The following is a 16,408-nucleotide window of genomic DNA, read 5'->3' on the forward strand; positions in this document are numbered from 1 at the left end:
TATTTCATCTGAAAACAGACCTGTATCAGGAAGTTTTTAATGTGTGGTGTTTTACTGTGGTTTTAAAATTTTGTCGGAAGCCGCCCAGAGTGGCTCAGGCAACCCCTTCAGATGGGTGGCATATAAATAATAAATCATTATGGCTGCCGAATGGTATAAGGGGGAAGGTCAAATTGCTTGCAGGACAAGTAGCCGGAGTCTTCTTCTTTTTTATGTTGGCCCCTGTTTGTTTCCAGGTTTACTGGGAGTCTCTGGGCCGTACATACTGGGTGCATTGGCACATGGTTGAGATCATTGGTTCCTCAGGGCATGCAGATGAGAAAGCCCAAGAAAAGTTAACCAGCCTAACAGCTTCTCTGAGACGGGACACAGGTAAGGCAGTGCTGGGATGTTATAATAAATAATAATAATAAAAAAATTTTATTTATATCCTGGTTCAAAAACCAGGGCACCTGTAGGAGTGTGTTATAGTGTTAAAGTTGCTTTGTGGGGTTGGAAAAAATGGCTGCTTCTTCCACCTGTACCAGGTTGCTCTGCAAGGGGATTTTTGCTTTGAGGACAGCATTTAAAACGGCGCTCTCTTGAGAAGCCATAAAACACCCCTCTGTTATTTTGTGCTCACCTGCAAGCTAACCAGGCAACGTACCGTAAACCGCTTCGGGGCCTGTACTTGGCGCCATACCTGACGGATCATATGAAGGAGAAGTCTGAGACTCTGAGCCGGGCTGAATGGTGGGAGCTCCTCTTCTTCGTTAAGAAGCTAGAACAGCAGGAGCAGCAGGAAGTGGTCCAGCTCATCCAGCAGAACGAGAAGGTAAAGAGCTGGGAAGAACCAGTAGTGGGAGATCCATTTAAGGTAGGAATGAGCTGGTGCCTCTCTTGTTTCTGTTGGTACTCCCTGTTCCAGGATGTGAAGGTTCTGAGTCTGGAGATGTAAGATGTCAAAAGGAAAAATGTAGCATGTATGGTGGGGAATGTGAGAAAATCAAAAAGTTCTGGGGTAGTATTCATGAAGAATTAAAAAAGATGTTTAAAACAACATTTGAGAAAAGACCAAAATAATATAATAATAAATTTTTATTTATACCCTGCCCTTCCCAGTTCAAAAAACCGGGCTCATGGCCGCTAACAACAAATTTAAAACACTTAATTGTAAAAGCAACATAAAATACAGTATAAAAACATGAATAACAATAAAATTCAAAGTTCAGAAATCAATTTAGGAGAAATTCATCCAATAAACATTAGATGATCACCAGGGCTAGCTGGCTGAATTAGTCCTACTTGACCCAGTGAGGAGGCCAGAGGAGAATTAGCTGTGGGGTCTCAGAGCGGGTAATCTTCATAAAAGGGGAGGGGGAGGGAAGAGAAGGGAAATAAAAGATCAGGCTGAATTCAAATTAAAGGCCAGGCGGAATAGCTCGTTCTTACAGGCCCGATAGAAGGAGGTTAAATCCTGAAGGGCCCTAGTGTCCTGGGACAGAGCATTCCACCAGGTCGGAGCCATCACTGAAAAGGTCCTGGCACTGGTGGAGGATAGTCTGACTTCCTTAGGGCCTGTAAACTATGGTTATTCATGGACCTTAAGGTCCTCTTTGGGGCATACCAGGAGAGGCGGTCCCATAAATACGAGGGCCCTAAGCCACAAAGGGCTTTAAAGGTCAAAACCAGCACCATGAACCTGACCCTATAGTCAAGCGGAAGCCAGTGCAACTGGTAAAGCACTGGTGAATATGCTCCCATTCCAGGGACCCTGTGAGGAGCCTCGCTGCAGCATTCTGTACCCGCTGGAGTTTGTGGGACAGTTTCAAGGGCAGCCCCATGTAGAGCGAATTACAGTAGTCAAGCCTGGAGGTGTCCGTCACATGGATCACTGTGGCCAGATTGGGGCAGGAAAGGAAAAGAGTTTCTTCTAGATGTAGTGACAAAAGACATCCCCAATAAAATAATAAAAAAAGAGTTCTTATACATGACAGCTGCCGCCAGGATTCTAGTTGCAAAAAACTGGACTTCCGGGGTGGCGCCATCGGCAATGGCGGACTCCCTCTGAACCGGAGGGACCAGCTCCGCGTGAAACGGGTCCTTTCCGCTGCGGCGAAGCGGGGACCCTTTTAGAAATCACAGGCGGATGAAGCCTGTGACCGTGGGACTCGGTGGGCACCCTTAGCGCCCCCCCAACCCGCAAAGGAACCCACTAACGGGCTCCGAAGCGAAGAGGGGGAAGTGGCGCGGTGCTATGAGTCAATTGCTTTTCCCGTGGAGAGAAGCCGCATAGCTGTTGCCAGAGAGCTCTGCCTTTTTCCTGGGACAATTTGGCATCTAAAATAATCACCCGTGAGTACTTAAACATTGAACAATTGGTCTGCAAATAAGAACTGGCAATTAGAAAGGAATTGGACTTAAAAATTCCCCTTAATTTGGTACTGAAACGGGAAGGTCTAAACAGGAAGTCAGCCTTCCATTTCCTTGTAGTCAGAAGAAAGCAAAGATAACGTACACTAGAGCTTAGAAAATCACTTTTAAAGGATCGGTTTTCACCATTTAAAATCCTTGAACCCCCCCCCCCTTCGGTAGCAGGAGAAGAAGGGGGATCTTTTTTGGACTGTTTAAACCTGCAGAAGTGAGTTTAAAGTAAAGTAACTTTCCACCGTCCTGACCCTGGAGCGGGGTGTCAGAATTGACGTTTTGAAGCTCATTGACCAGAGACAAATGTTTTTGACAGATAGTTAAAAGAAGAGTAACATTGTGATTCCACTGTTTCCTTTCGCATTTTAAAGGAACAAATATTGACAAAATATCTTTAAAAAAGAAACTTTGTTGCTATTGTCCTTAAAAGAAAGAACAACCAGAAGTTTTCCCCCTAGAGGGGGACTGTGAAACTGTAACCAATTCTAGGGAGCTTGCAGCTGCCACAGATTACAACCGTGGGAAAGGACTTGTGACCTTGCAGGACAATGTTTTCAGAAGCACTGTTGGGTGCTTTCTGTAAAATAAATGCCCTATTGGGTCAGTTAAGCCAGAAGACGGATTTGATTACTAATGCGGCCAGAACATTTGAACAGGTAGTGGGAAATTATATGGAGCCCACCCAGGAACTTAAACAGGAGTGTGTCCTGACAGAGCAGATGAGAGAAGAGGATGTTGCAGAATCTTGGGCGCCAGAGATGGAGGGACTTTTGGCCCAGCAGGGAAATGAGCCTTTGGATTTGACAAATGAACTTGGAAAAAACCAGATTTGGAAAGATAAAGTTTGGATTGATTTGGAAATGGGGGGTTGGACTGACCCCCCTATGCAGGGATGTTTGGACTTTCCGAGTCTGGCAATTGGCCATCAGAGGTTTGGAGCTGTTGGGACTTCCAATTTTGGAGGGAATTTGAAACATGTCTTAAAATACCACATGGAGTCTAGTCTGGACTATGGGAAAGGGGCTGATTTGTTGAAAAGGGTCAAAAACACTACCAAGCTGGAGTTCCCACGAGTGAAAGGAAAATATGAAGAAGAGCTGTGGAAGGGACATGGAAGAGATTTGAAGGCCTCGGATATAAGATCACCAGGTTAATGTGCCAGACTAAATGGGATAAAAAGGACTGACAATCCTGGGACTGGGGGGAGGGGACGCTGGAAGAAGATTGGATTGTTTTTATTCTCTTTTTTATAATTAGAAATGTTTTATGAACGTTGGAAAAATGTTGAAATGAAATTACTTGGCTCTTGTAAAAATGTTTAAAGAATTAGGTAAAAAGGTAATGGTTATGAGAAGCTGGTAAAAATAAGATTTAAGTCTTAAGTTTCAAGGTTTTTTATAAGATAAGATGAAAATAGAGTAAGGTAATGTAATGACAGAATATTATGAATTATGGAAAGGATTTGCTGTGACAATTATTAATCAAGATACAAGAGATGGGAGGAGGAGGAGGTCATGGAAAGAAGGTAATGAAAGTGGAGAATTTGAAAATGATGGTTTTATTTTTTCTTTTTCTTTTTCTGTTTTTGTCTTTTTTCTTTGTAATTTTTTTAAAATAAATTCTTTTTTCAATAAATATCATTCTAGTTGCAAAAAACTGGAAGGGGTCTCTGTACATCAGATCTTTCTCTCTGTATTTCAAGCTGCCAGAGCTGGACGAAGAAGGCCTGATCCCACTGTCTGTCTCCGTAGAGCAAGCTCAGAAAGTGCTGCAGTTCCTGAGCAGGTGCTGCCAGGGCAACGCCCAAAGTGATCTGCGCAGCTCCCACGTCTATCTCAAGTATTCCTCCAGCGAAGGAGGGACAGGTGGACGAAAGGTGGACCTGGCCCCTGCGAAGTGTGGCGGCCTTTCCAAAGCCACAGCGCCCGAAAAGACAGAGGAGGACTCACTGTCTACCGAAGCGCCGTCTCCAGCTCCATCCCCGGAAGAGAAAACAGACACCCAGCTGGTTCATGAGCTCCTCAGAATGGAAGGACTTTCTTACCCAGACACGCTGGATGAGAAAACCAAAGGTAAGTAACTGGCAGACACTGGGGCTTAATTTTGTGTTCAAGAGACTTCACCTTGGACTAAAGTAGATGTAACAACAGGAGCCACCTAAAATGAGAGACTTGTATCGAGTCCCCCTCGCCCTCCATAAAGTTTGTGTAGTTGAGATTGTCCCGTCACAACATTTTGTATTTCCCCCATTCATTGGCTGAGGAGGGCAGAAAAGCAGAACATAGCAGCACAAGGGAAATTTTTTATCGGGCTTTTGGAGAGAGGCCTACTTTTCCCCGCAGCAGCAACCTTGTGTTTCTTGTCAGGTCTAGCTCGGTCTTTCTTACCTGTGTGTCTGTGAACCAGTGGGAAGGCGGTGTGCAAGACTCCTTTGCCCAACGTGGGGCTTGAACCCACAACCCCGAGAACACAATAAAGTTTCTGGTTTGATAATAGCCTGGGTAGCTTCTTGTTGGGGAAAAAGAAATGCTAGGGAAAGCCTCTAGGGACAAAAAGGTTTCGTGTGCTGTGGGTGACAAGGAGGAGCAAGCAGGTGCGAGGACGCTGAGATGAAACTGACTGAAGGACCGTTGTGCTGATAGATTTGTTGATCAGCTTTCTGCAGTGTGAAGCTGGTCGGGAAGAAGAGCACCATCGAGCAGCTCTCTGATGCCTTGGAGATGATCCAGAAGCCCAGCTGTGACGCTGAACAGCAGGTGGCTGGTCTCAGATTCACCATCAGCATCTTGGAGGAGGAGCTTGAGCGAGAGAGGCAAGAGAGGCATGTCGTCAGGATGGAGTGTGAGCTCTCCAGAAGGTCAGTTCTGGTCTCCTCGTTCTTTCTTTTTTAATATCCACTGCTTACCACAGGCTCTGGGCATAGGAAGGAAGCTGATTCAGGACATTCTTCCATCTAGCTCAGTAACATCTACACCAGGGTCAAGGCCTGTTTTTGATGGTCCTCAGTAACATTTGACACCCCACCCCAGCAGGGTTAGAAACTCAGATATATAGGCCCTACTGGAGAAGAATGGCAAACCAGGCTGATGGATTATACCAAGTTGGCAAAACTGACTGGAAAACTGAGAAACCAAGAGGACAAAATCTTTATGAAAGAATAGGAAAAATTTATAAGTTATTTAGGAGACCATTAAAAAAAAATAAAAAAATTGTCCAGTAGCACCTTAGAGACCAACTAAGTTTGTTCTGGGTACAAGCTTTTCTGTGCATGCACACTTCTTCAGATACACATTTTTTATTTATTTCGACTGCGTCAGGCCAACACGGCTACCTACCTGAATTTAGGAGACCATTGTAAGCAGATGGAAACAAAGGCAGGATTTTCTCATGTGTAGTGTAAACATTACCGTGGATAATACGGTTTGATATAAATTCCTCCTGAAATAATGACGGAGATAGGAACACCTCACTAGGAGGGGGATTCCGCAGCTGGGGAACCACCACTGAAAAGGCCCTGTCATGGGTCAGTACCACCTGGACAGCACCTCTCCCTCCCAGAGTTGGCATCACCAATTTATTGACAAGTTATTTTCTGTTCAGTAGCAAGAAGTATTTGCCTTGCCTGGTTCTGTGTGCTTGGGGCCTGGTCTCCAGCCGTCTGTTGAGGGGCCAGGCTCCTGCAATGACTTGCCCCTTCTGCTGCCCACAGGGAGAAAATGGGGAGGCTGCTGGTGGAGCTGTTGAGTCACCGAGTGGAGGAGAAGCTGGTGATGGTGTTGGCACTACAGATGCTGCGCCGGTTCATGGCCCAGTATGACTGGCGGGTCCTCTTTGCCCTCGGAGGGGGGCTGCGCTCCGTGCTACAATGCATGCAGAAGCACTCCACGTCTGCATCAGTGCAGCAGGCTGGCTTAGCGGTACGTTTCCTGTCGTATGCTGTATGGTTTGGGTGCAATGTAATTTCACGAATGTGCACTGCAGTGGTTTCCAGTTGCTGGTCTGCAGCACGTACCCTTCAGCTGCCCAGTACTTTCCATTTCTGGCCGCCATGCAGATCATGTGACTCGGGTGGGAGCGCAGACCCAGAAGTCGTGTGTCCCATTTTGCGCTGGGATATGTTTTGGAGGGTATCATGGCACCATCCACATAACACAACCAACCACAGAGATATAAACGGTTCCAAAAATGTGTGTGTGGGGGGGGAGGAAATCCATGACTTTTTGAAAAACGAGATCGCTAATTGGAAACCACTGGTCTACTGAATTTACAGTTCGCCATTCCTCTCTCTGCTTTATTCCTTGCCATTCAGCCGCTGTCTTTGTCCCCCAGGCGTTGAAGATACTGTTGGGAGCTGGGAACTGTGAGCTACCAGGAGGCTGTGAGAAGCACTACCCTCTGAAACCCTCAGATGCCCGGGCAATGCAAGAGATCTTCGCCGGCGTCGGTCCTGCTTCCAGCAAAGTCCCTGGCAATTTGCTCTGCGCCGTCCCTGCTGCGATCGAGAAGATGCTGAACACACCTGGGTGAGGTTCAAGGGGAAATCTGGGCGAGGAAAAGGAGCGTTCGTATCTGACGCTTTCAAATTATAAGGAGGAGGGAAATTTATAGAAGGAAAATGAGAAAGGGAAGAGAGAGGAGATATAATTTTAAAACTTCAGTAAAAATTGTATGAATACCATACTTTTCTGTGTATAAGACTAGATTGTTTTCTTTTAAAATTATGCTAAAGTTGCTGCCTCAATGGCTGTTGTTGATTGGCTGGCACTGCGGCAATTGAGGGGGCGATTGACAGCTTCTGCCAGTGAGGGGACAGATGAGAGGCGGATTTTTGGACGCAAGCGGGTGATTTTCGGCAATCCCCCCTAAAACAAGCTAAACAACCCTGGGCAATCCTCTGCAAAAAAGCCATCTCCCCCCATTTTCTTAAATTTGAGTCTCCCAAAATAGGGGGCTTCTTATACATGGGGGTGTCTTATACATGGAAAAGTATGGTATTTATCTTTACTCTGAGGCTAAGAAGAGCCCAGACCAAGGGGATCTTTCGTTTCTATTGAGATTTTGGAGGGAAGGTTCACTTCATCTTCCTTGAATATGAGGCTCCTAGCTTTCCGGGGCTGGAAAATCCTGTATGAGCCTTAGTTCTATTCTGCCTCATGGAATTATAGACTTGAAAGGGACCTTTTGAAGGTAATTTAGCCCAATCCTCTGCTGATGCAGCAAACCCACTATGACACCCCCGAGAAGTGGCTGTGCAGCCTCTGCTGAAGACCCTCCAAAGAAGGAGAGACCCCACTTCTTTCCCGCAGCCTCTCAATGCAGCTTCCCTTTGCCTTCTTCCCCCAGGGCCTCGGCAGCAGTTCGGAATGGGCTTCTGGTGCTCAACCGATTGATCGACTACCACAAGGGTCTGGCGGAGCAGCTGGAAAACTGTGACCTCCATGCAGTCCTGCAGAGCTGCTGCCAAGCCGGCCAGAGCTCCAACGAGAGGCTGGCTTGGATAGTGCTTAGCCGCTTGGCTGGACGTAAGCTGCCCCTGAGCCAGGAGAATGCAGGTATGACGTGGCTGAGGCTTTGAGTATGGGTCTTGGCTGGAGGGTATCTCTGTGCTCTCCTTCCTTGTGGGCCTGAAGACGTTTGGGCCAAGAGGGCGCTGCCTCTCCTCTCTGTGGCACAGGACATTTCTCCCTTTTGATTTCAATTTGTCACACATGGATGCTACCGCGCTGCCTTAAATTTTCATTTTTCAGTAATGTTATTTGTGGCTTAGGGCCCTCGTATTTACGGGACCGCCTCTCCTGGTATGCCCCGCAGAGGACCTTAAGGTCCATGAATAATCATAGTTTAGAAGTCCCAGGCCCTAAGGAAGTCAGGTTATCCTCCCCCAGGGCCAGGGCAGTCCTACTAACGTAATCTGTTTATTAGAATTGCTTTTCAGATAGTTCAGATATTTACTCCAGTCTTCTAAGAATCTCTGGTCCCGCAGGTTTCAAATCCTTCCTGTTAATTTATCTAATTCTGCATAGTCCACCCCAGACAGATACTTGAAGGTGTGTTATGCGATAAACCAGCATTGCTCGTGCCCTGGAGGCGGGAGTGCTTTTAAAAAAATTAAAAAATTGAAATGGGTTGTATCCAAAGTAGTGCTGTGTGAGCATTTAGTCAGCACAAGGATTTCTATTTGCACAAGAGAACGTTCCCCTCTTCCTCCGCATGAAGGCCCTCCCCCCAAAAAATCTGTGTTAGGGGTTCCTACAACCCTCTGGGGCAGATCTGGAGAGGGTGCACTGGGTGGTCATCCTTGCACTGACAGGATGTTGAATTACCACCCTTTGGTTCCAAGAGTTAATAAGTTAATTAGTCCACCTAAACATTCGGAAGAACTTCCTGACAGTAAGAGCTGTTCGACAGTGGAATTTGCTGCCAAGGAGTGTGGTGGAGTCTCCTACTTTGGAGGTCTTTAAGCAGAGGCTTGACAACCATATGTCAGGAGTGCTCTGATGGTGTTTCCTGCTTGGCAGGGGGGTTGGACTCGATGGCCCTTGTGGTCTATTCCAACTCTATGATTCTAGGTTTCTGAAAAGATAAAAACAAAACAACTTCAGGGCAAGGGAGTGGCGCCCTCCCTGTGGATCACCCCCCTCCCCCGCTTCAGATGTCAAGGAGATAAAATTTCACAACTTTTAGAAGACATCTGTATCAGGAGGTTTTTAACAGTTGGTGTTTTTATTATGGTTTTAGTTATGCTGTAAGCTGCCCAGAGTGGCTGGGGAAACCCAGCCAAATGGGCAGGGTATGAATAAAATTGTTATTGTTGTTGTTATTCAAGAGCAAAGCTCTAAGCTCTGCCCTTCAAAATGTCTTCCCTCCCCAACCAACCAGTCTCTGCAGCCTCCTTTGGCCTGAAGGACATTGATGTTCCCAAACTGCTGAGCAGTCTGCACACCAGCAGCATTTGCAAGGAGATGGTGATGGCTCTGGAGGGCTGCATTTGTGGCCAGGGTGCCTTCCCCGTGGGAAACAGCTGTGAGCTTCTGGCCGACGTGCTTCTGCTCAAAGACTTGGTGCTACTGGGATCTGAGAGGGACGTACTGCTGGGAACATTAAGGTATGGCTCACGTACTTCGATGGCAGCTTGCCATGTTGACCCAAGAGAGTTGCACTCACCCCAAAGGCTAAGAGCCCATCATACCTTTCTCACCTTGTAAATGGGGCAAGGTCGGAACTTTGCAAAAGCAAACACAGAATTTGTGGAAATGGATGAGAAGTGTACAAGTCCTTCGCAACCATTTGGAAACAGGCAAACAAACAACAACAAAAGCCCAACCAATCAGAATGTTTAGTCGAGCTCTCCAATCATTTTGTGACTTTTATAGGCACCAAATGTTATTTCAGTGGGGAATGCAGACACCAGGATAAATCAACAAAGCACGCTGACTGCTTAAAAAACCCAACACTTTCGCAACCAGGGGGAAATGTGCCGCGATGCACGACATGTGCAGAGTATTGCCATTCCTTATCCCAAACTAGAACTCCAGAGAGAGTGCCAAGCTGTGCATGTGAATAATAATATGAAGGAGATTAATAATATAAAGAAACCAGAAGCATGAAAGAAAGTAGAGAATGCTTTTGGGTGGTTGCAAGGCAGTTAGCTGTTGCATCGCAAGATTATTGTTGGCAGGGTCTTGTGTTGTAGTTTGGAGCGATCACTTTGGAGGAGCTCAGTTGTTGCTTCTAACGTGTCTCTTTTCAGAACTTTCCCTCCTCCTCCTCTTCTTTCTTCTTTGCTCCAGGCTTTTGAACAAGTTCCTGGACAGTTCCTGGGAAGACTCAGTGCCCTGGCATAAGTGCATTGAGTCTTGCTTGTCTTCCATGAGTGCTCACCTAAATGATCAAGAGGTAGGGAGGAAGAATCAGTGGGGAGGGAGCTGGGAGGAAGAACTATTGAAGCATGTTCTGTGATCCCGTTTCATACGTTGCAGATGTTCTATGGAATTTGTAGAACAGATGATGATTATTTAAACGTAACTTTCCCACTAAAAGTAAAAAGTCCACTTAGTGCCTTCTTTTCCTACGCTTTTTTGTGAACGGTGATTTTTTAAAGAAAAAGTTGATCTCAGCATTTTTATGCAAACTACTTACTTGTTGTTGTGTTTATTTATTTATTTTAAATACTGTTATCAATTCCTAATGTGCTTTTATATTCTTCCCTTTGCCTGCAGGTTGTCCAGGAGTCCATTGAGTTCCTTCATCACTTGGCAACCCTGGACAGAGACTGTGCTGTTTCCATGTGCTGCCTGCGTACCGAGGAAGCCTTGGCCAAAGTCGTGGAGAAGCATGGCTCCGGTCTCCCATGGGTGACGGAACTGAGGGACCTCGTGAGCAAGTGCGAGAAGTACGCTGGCCTGTATAAGAAGATGACTGCCAGCATCCTGGCTGGCTGCATCCAGGTAAATCCCGGTACCTTTTGTGGGGGAATCTAGCTTGGGAGTGCAAGCCAGGTGGAGCAGAGTCGCTTGCAGATTCAGTGCTGCGTTGAGCATTGGCTGTACTGCATGGAGGAGAAGAAGAAGAAGAAGAAGAGTTTGGATTTGATATTCCGCTTTATCACTACCCGAAGGAGTCTCAAAGCGGCTAACAATCTCCTTTCCCTTCCTCCCCCACAACAAACACTCTGTGAGGTGAGTGGGGCTGAGAGACTTCAAAGAAGTGTGACTGGCCCAAGGTCACCCAGCAGCTGCATGTGGAGGAGCAGAGACGCGAACCTGGTTCACCAGATTACGAGTCCACCGCTCTTAACCACTACACCACACTGGCTCTCTACACAAACTTGACCACAAATTTTACTCTTTTTCTAAAGCGATGAGAGGAATCGGCTGCTGCTCTTCAAAGTGAGCTTGTCAAACAGGTACTCCCCTGTGCCATTCTGGGGCAGTCCCTGGCGCCTCAGGTTCGTGAGGTGGTCTCCCAGCTGCTTGATGACCTTCACCTCTTCCTCCAGGAACTCAGACTCCAGGAAGTCACACAGATGAGGGTCTCCCTTTTCTGTTGCCAGCTTGTGCAGATGCAGCAAGGCCTGGTTCACCTTTTTCTCCAGCTGCAGGGCAGACTGCAGGGCATCCAGGCTGTTGCCCCACTTGTCCTTCTCTGGCTTCTCGAGGTCCTTCAGCAAGATGCGCCCCCCTCTCTTGTTCTGGTCTGGAGGAAAACCAGGCAAATGAATTAGGGAAACAGGAAGAAATGTCATGGCAGCTTTGCCTTGCTTTTGGACATTGCTGTCCTGGGCTTCTTTGGGAGGAAGGGCAGGATAAAAATTCCATAAGGAAGGAAGGAGTCATCCTCCCCAAACAGCTTCTGAGTCCCAGGCTTCTTCCAGCTCAGTTGGTAGAGCATGAGACTCTCGATCTCGGGGTTGTGGGTTTGAGCCCCACGTTGGGCCAAAGATTCCTGCATTGCGTGCGGTTGGACTAGATATTGCATGTGGTACCTTCCTAGTCTACAATTCTATGTTAATAATAATAATAATAATAATAATAATAATAATTTAATTCATGAATCACTTCCTACGACCACTGTTGGAAAACGCCCTGGGGTGCCCTTGCAGCCCCTGAACTCCGAGCATCCTTCGGTATGCGCAGCTCTGGAAAAGGCATTTTCCTTCTTCTCCAGTGCGCTTCAGCAACATATATCAAATGATATCGGCACACTAATCTTCTGGCATAACACCAAGAAGCGTGAGACATTGTAGAGCTGATCTACGTATTTATTTACAAACTATGTACAGACATAGGATTCATGGCGTCCTTTCTTTCCAGCTCCGAGAGAAGAAACAGACAGAAGTAAAAGCAAAAGTACAGTACAAATAGTAGATACAGCGGAAGAGATAAGACTCTCTTCCGTTCCCACGCTCTTCCCAGACAGGCATGTGATTCACACCAATCTCATCTGCAGCATCGGAGGCGCAAAATACTAACACATCCAACCTCTGCTTAAAAGCCCTCAAGGAAAGAGAGTCCACCACCTCTTATGGGAATCTGTTCCACTGTCGAACAGCGCTTCCTGACGGAAAGGTCTTCCTGATCTTTGGTCGGAGTCTCCTTTCTTGTGACTTGAAGCCACTGGTTGGAATCCTACCCTCCGAAGCAGGAGAAAACAAGCTTGCTCCATCTTCCATGTGACAGCCCTTGAGATATTTGAAGATGGCTATCATATCTCCTGTCACTTTTCCAGGTTAAACATACCCAGCTCCTTCGACCATTCTTCATAAGGCTTGGTTTCCAAATAATAATAATAATAATAATAATAATAATAATAATAATAATAATAATTTATTATTTGTACCCCGCCCATCTGGCTGGGTTTCCCCAGCCACTCTGGGCGGCTTCCATAGAAACCAAAAGTACACTAAAATATCACATATTAAAAACTTCCCTGAACAGGGCTGCCTTCAGATGTCTTCTGAATGTCAGGTAGTTATTTATCGCTTTGACATCTGATGGGAGGGCGTTCCACAGGGCGGGCGCCACTACCGAGAAGGCCCTCTGCCTGGTTCCCTGTAGCTTTGCTTCTCGCAATGAGGGAACTGCCAGAAGGCCCTCGGCGCTGGACCTCAGTGTCCAGGCAGAACAATGGGGGTGGAGACGCTCCTTCAGGTATACTGGGCCGAGGCCGTTTAGGGCTTTAAAAAGGTCAACACCAGCACTTTGAATTGTGCTCGGAAACGTACTGGGAGCCAATGTAAGTCTTTCAAGACCGGTGTTATGTGGTCTCGGCGGCCGCCCGCAGTCACCAGTCTAGCTGCCGCATTCTGGATTAGTTGTAGTTTCCGAGTCACCTTCAAAGGTAGCCCCACGTAGAGCGCATTGCAGTAGTCCAAGTGGGAGATAACCAGAGCATGCATCACTCTGGTGAGACAGTCCGCGGGCAGGTAGGGTCTCAGCCTGCGTACCAGATGGAGCTGGTAAACAGCTGCCCTGGACACAGAATTGACCTGCACCTCCATGGACAGCTGTGAGTCCAAACCCTTTGTTATCTTGGTCACCTTCCTCTGCACACTTTCCAGCTTCTCAATATCCTTATGCTGGTCCACAGGGACCTGCACATTTTGAGCTTCCATAAAGCTAGCTCTGCCTTCTTATTGCCCTTTGATACGTTGGTATCTCTTGGTGTCTCTTCTACCTCTTTCTCCTCTCTCTCTGCTCCCAAATGCACAGGTGGTTCTGGGTCAAATAGAAGAACACAGGCAGACACACCAACCTATCAACATCCCGTTCTTTGATGTGTTCTTGCACAGTCTTTGCCAAGGTGAGTGTCCTTTTAGCCTTCAGAGCTGTCGACGTCTCATTCCTTTTACGGCTCTGGCCGTTTGTACTGAGCCCAGGGTCATTTCTTCTTTGCTCAGGCTGCAGCACGGAGGTCAAAGATGACAAGTGTTGGGAGAGGGTGGAAGTCTCCTCCAACCCTCAGCAAGCCAGCAAGCTGACAGACGGGAACCCCAAGACCTACTGGGAGTCTAATGGCAACAGCACCTCCCACCATATCAACATCTATATGCATCGTGGGGTCGTAATCCGGTGAGTATACACATGCAGGGAGTCCAGTGCTGAGGGCCTTCTGGCGGTTCCCTTGCTGCGAGAAGTTGAGGTTACAGGGAACCAGGCAGAGGGCCTTCTCGGTAGTGGCGTCCTCCCTGTGGAACGCCCTCCCATCAGATGTCAAGGCAGTAAACAATTATTTTACTTTTAAAAGACAACTGAAGGCAGCCCTGTTTAGGGAATTTTTTTAATGTCTGACGCTGTATTGTTTTTAATATTCAGTTGGAAGCCTCCCAGAGTGGCTGGGGAAACCCAGCCAGATGGGCGGGGTATAAATAATAAATTGTTGTTGTTGTGTTTATTTGTTGCTTTAACCCTGTATTTTGTGAATTGCCCTGAGATCTTGTGATCTCTTGTGGCGTATCAGTCTAATAAACAAACAAACAAACAAACAAACAAACAAACAAACAAAATATGTCTATCATAATTTTATGTTTAATTCTTGGCTTTCCCCCCTGGCAGATGAATTTAGAAATATCCTTCTTCCACTCCTTGAAGCAGCCTGCATTATTTACAGTTGGTGTTGATTGGAATAGAAACAGCATCCTGGGCAATAGATTTATTTTGATAGCTGAGATTCTGCCAAGCAGGGAGAGCGTCATTCTCTCCCAAATCTCCAGCTCTTTCTTAATCTCTTTCCACAGTTTAACATAGTCATTTTCAAATGAGTTGAGATTTCTTGCTGTGAGCCAGAGGCAGCGTTAAGATAAACTCAAGAGTGTAAATAAGTTTTGATGGAAGTAACAATGGAATGCTGAATGGTTTAGTTTATATAAGAATATGCAGGGATTTATGCTATGCAAAATTAACTGCGGAAAGAGAAGGAGGGAAGTCACTGATATTTTAAGGTTGTCTAAATGAATATTCTAAATTGTAAAACAGAAAATTTAACACAGATAAATAAAATAAGACGGTTGGATGCCAGGCATAGAGAGCCAAGTTTCTTGTTGAGCCAGGAATGTGTGAACATATTGGTTCTCGTGGAACGAGGCAGACGTGCTCTCCTGCCTTCTCTGAAAAGGTCCCAGGCTCCCAATAGGGTGCCTGGTTTTTGCTCTGAAACCCCTGCTCTCTCCCTGCACAGGCAGTTGTCTCTGTTGGTGACCAGCGAGGATTCCAGCTACATGCCAGCCCGTATTATGGTCATGGGAGGGGAGAGCGCAGCCAGTGTCAGCATCAAGCTCAATGCGGTCAGTGCTTCAGCCTGAAAGGTGCTTCCGTGGCTAGAGAGCAGCAAGCTCTTCCCCCTGCCACAGAAGGGTTCCTGTCTCTGAGACACACACCACACTTGACAAGGTTTTGCCTTTGTTTTTGTTTCCCCCCCCAAAAAAAAATTATTCATTTTATAACACAACTTAACACAAACAGAAAAACAAACAATACAAACAAATTCTTGTCTTACCCTTATTTTTTCTAAACATTGTTAAGTGAGTTTCCCCAAGCCCCCCCATCCGATTTTCATTTTACCTCATCTTTAGCAGTTTACATATATCATAATTTTTAACCATTTTTTAAAACCACACTTTTACCATAAAAATCTTCACATTTTATCCCTTACAAGTAATACTATTTTAAAATACACTGTCTTCTACTTCTAAACCTACAGCCTATATCCACTTCCAAAGCTATTCTCAGATTTAAATATTAACATATTTTTTCAAATATTCTTTAAACTTCTTCCAATCTTCTTCCACCGTCTCTTCTCTCTGGTCAAGGTTTTGCCTTTGTTGGCACAGCTTCAAGGGGAAAGGACTGTAGGCTAAGTAGTGGAGAATGCGTACCTTGCCTTCAGAAGGTTAGTCTCTGGTTCAAAGGAGGAGTCATCAGGCGATAGGAAAGACCTTTGGCTGAGAGCTGCTGCCAGTTGGAGTGGACCAGGCGCAGGGGACAGTGTGGTGTAGTGGTTAGGAGCGGTAGGTTTGTAATCTGGTGAACCGGGTTCGATTCCCCACTCCTCCATATGCAGCTGCTGGGTGACCTTGGGCCAGTCACACTTCTCTGAAGTCTCTCAGCCTCACTCACCTAGAATCATAGAATCATAGAATCATAGAGTTGGAAGAGACCACAAGGGCCATCGAGTCCAACCCCCTGCCAAGCAGGAAACACCATCAGAGCACTCCTGACATATGGTTGTCAAGCCTCTGCTTAAAGACCTCCAAAGAAGGAGACTCCACCACACTCCTTGGCAGCAAATTCCACTGTCGAACAGCTCTTACTGTCAGGAAGTTCTTCCTAATGTTTAGGTGGAATCTTCTTTCTTGTAGTTTGGATCCATTGCTCCGTGTCCGCTTCTCTGGAGCAGCAGAAAACAACCTTTCTCCCTCCTCTATGTGACATCCTTTTATATATTTGAACATGGCTATCATATCACCCCTTAACCTCCTCTTCTCCAGGCTAAACATGCCCAGCTC

At 46.4% G+C, this 16,408-nt stretch overlaps 1 protein-coding gene and 1 pseudogene across 5 annotated transcripts in view; one reads left to right on the plus strand and one right to left on the minus strand.

Moving 5' to 3' along the window:
- Positions 1-16,408, plus strand: part of LOC308583924 (cullin-9-like) — a 34,431-nt gene that overhangs the window by 8,737 nt on the left and 9,286 nt on the right. For all 4 annotated transcript variants that reach the window (XM_081188358.1, XM_081188355.1, XM_081188357.1 and 1 more), the window contains exons 5-17: positions 237-372; positions 630-814; positions 4,109-4,478; positions 5,062-5,263; positions 6,116-6,323; positions 6,736-6,929; positions 7,750-7,958; positions 9,286-9,511; positions 10,197-10,302; positions 10,626-10,853; positions 13,617-13,707; positions 13,805-13,976; positions 15,082-15,187. In XM_081188358.1, coding sequence (XP_081044484.1) covers positions 237-372; positions 630-814; positions 4,109-4,478; positions 5,062-5,263; positions 6,116-6,323; positions 6,736-6,929; positions 7,750-7,958; positions 9,286-9,511; positions 10,197-10,302; positions 10,626-10,853; positions 13,617-13,707; positions 13,805-13,976; positions 15,082-15,187 — 2,433 coding nt within the window. The remainder of the gene's footprint in view (positions 1-236; positions 373-629; positions 815-4,108; positions 4,479-5,061; positions 5,264-6,115; positions 6,324-6,735; positions 6,930-7,749; positions 7,959-9,285; positions 9,512-10,196; positions 10,303-10,625; positions 10,854-13,616; positions 13,708-13,804; positions 13,977-15,081; positions 15,188-16,408) is intronic.
- Positions 10,871-13,049, minus strand: LOC308584142 (ferritin, middle subunit pseudogene; annotated as a pseudogene). The gene has a single exon. The product of its transcript is annotated as a ferritin, middle subunit pseudogene (transcript).

The sequence above is a fragment of the Podarcis bocagei genome (assembly GCF_964188305.1).
Source record: "Podarcis bocagei genome assembly, chromosome: 3".
Classification (NCBI taxonomy): Eukaryota; Metazoa; Chordata; class Lepidosauria; order Squamata; family Lacertidae; genus Podarcis; species Podarcis bocagei.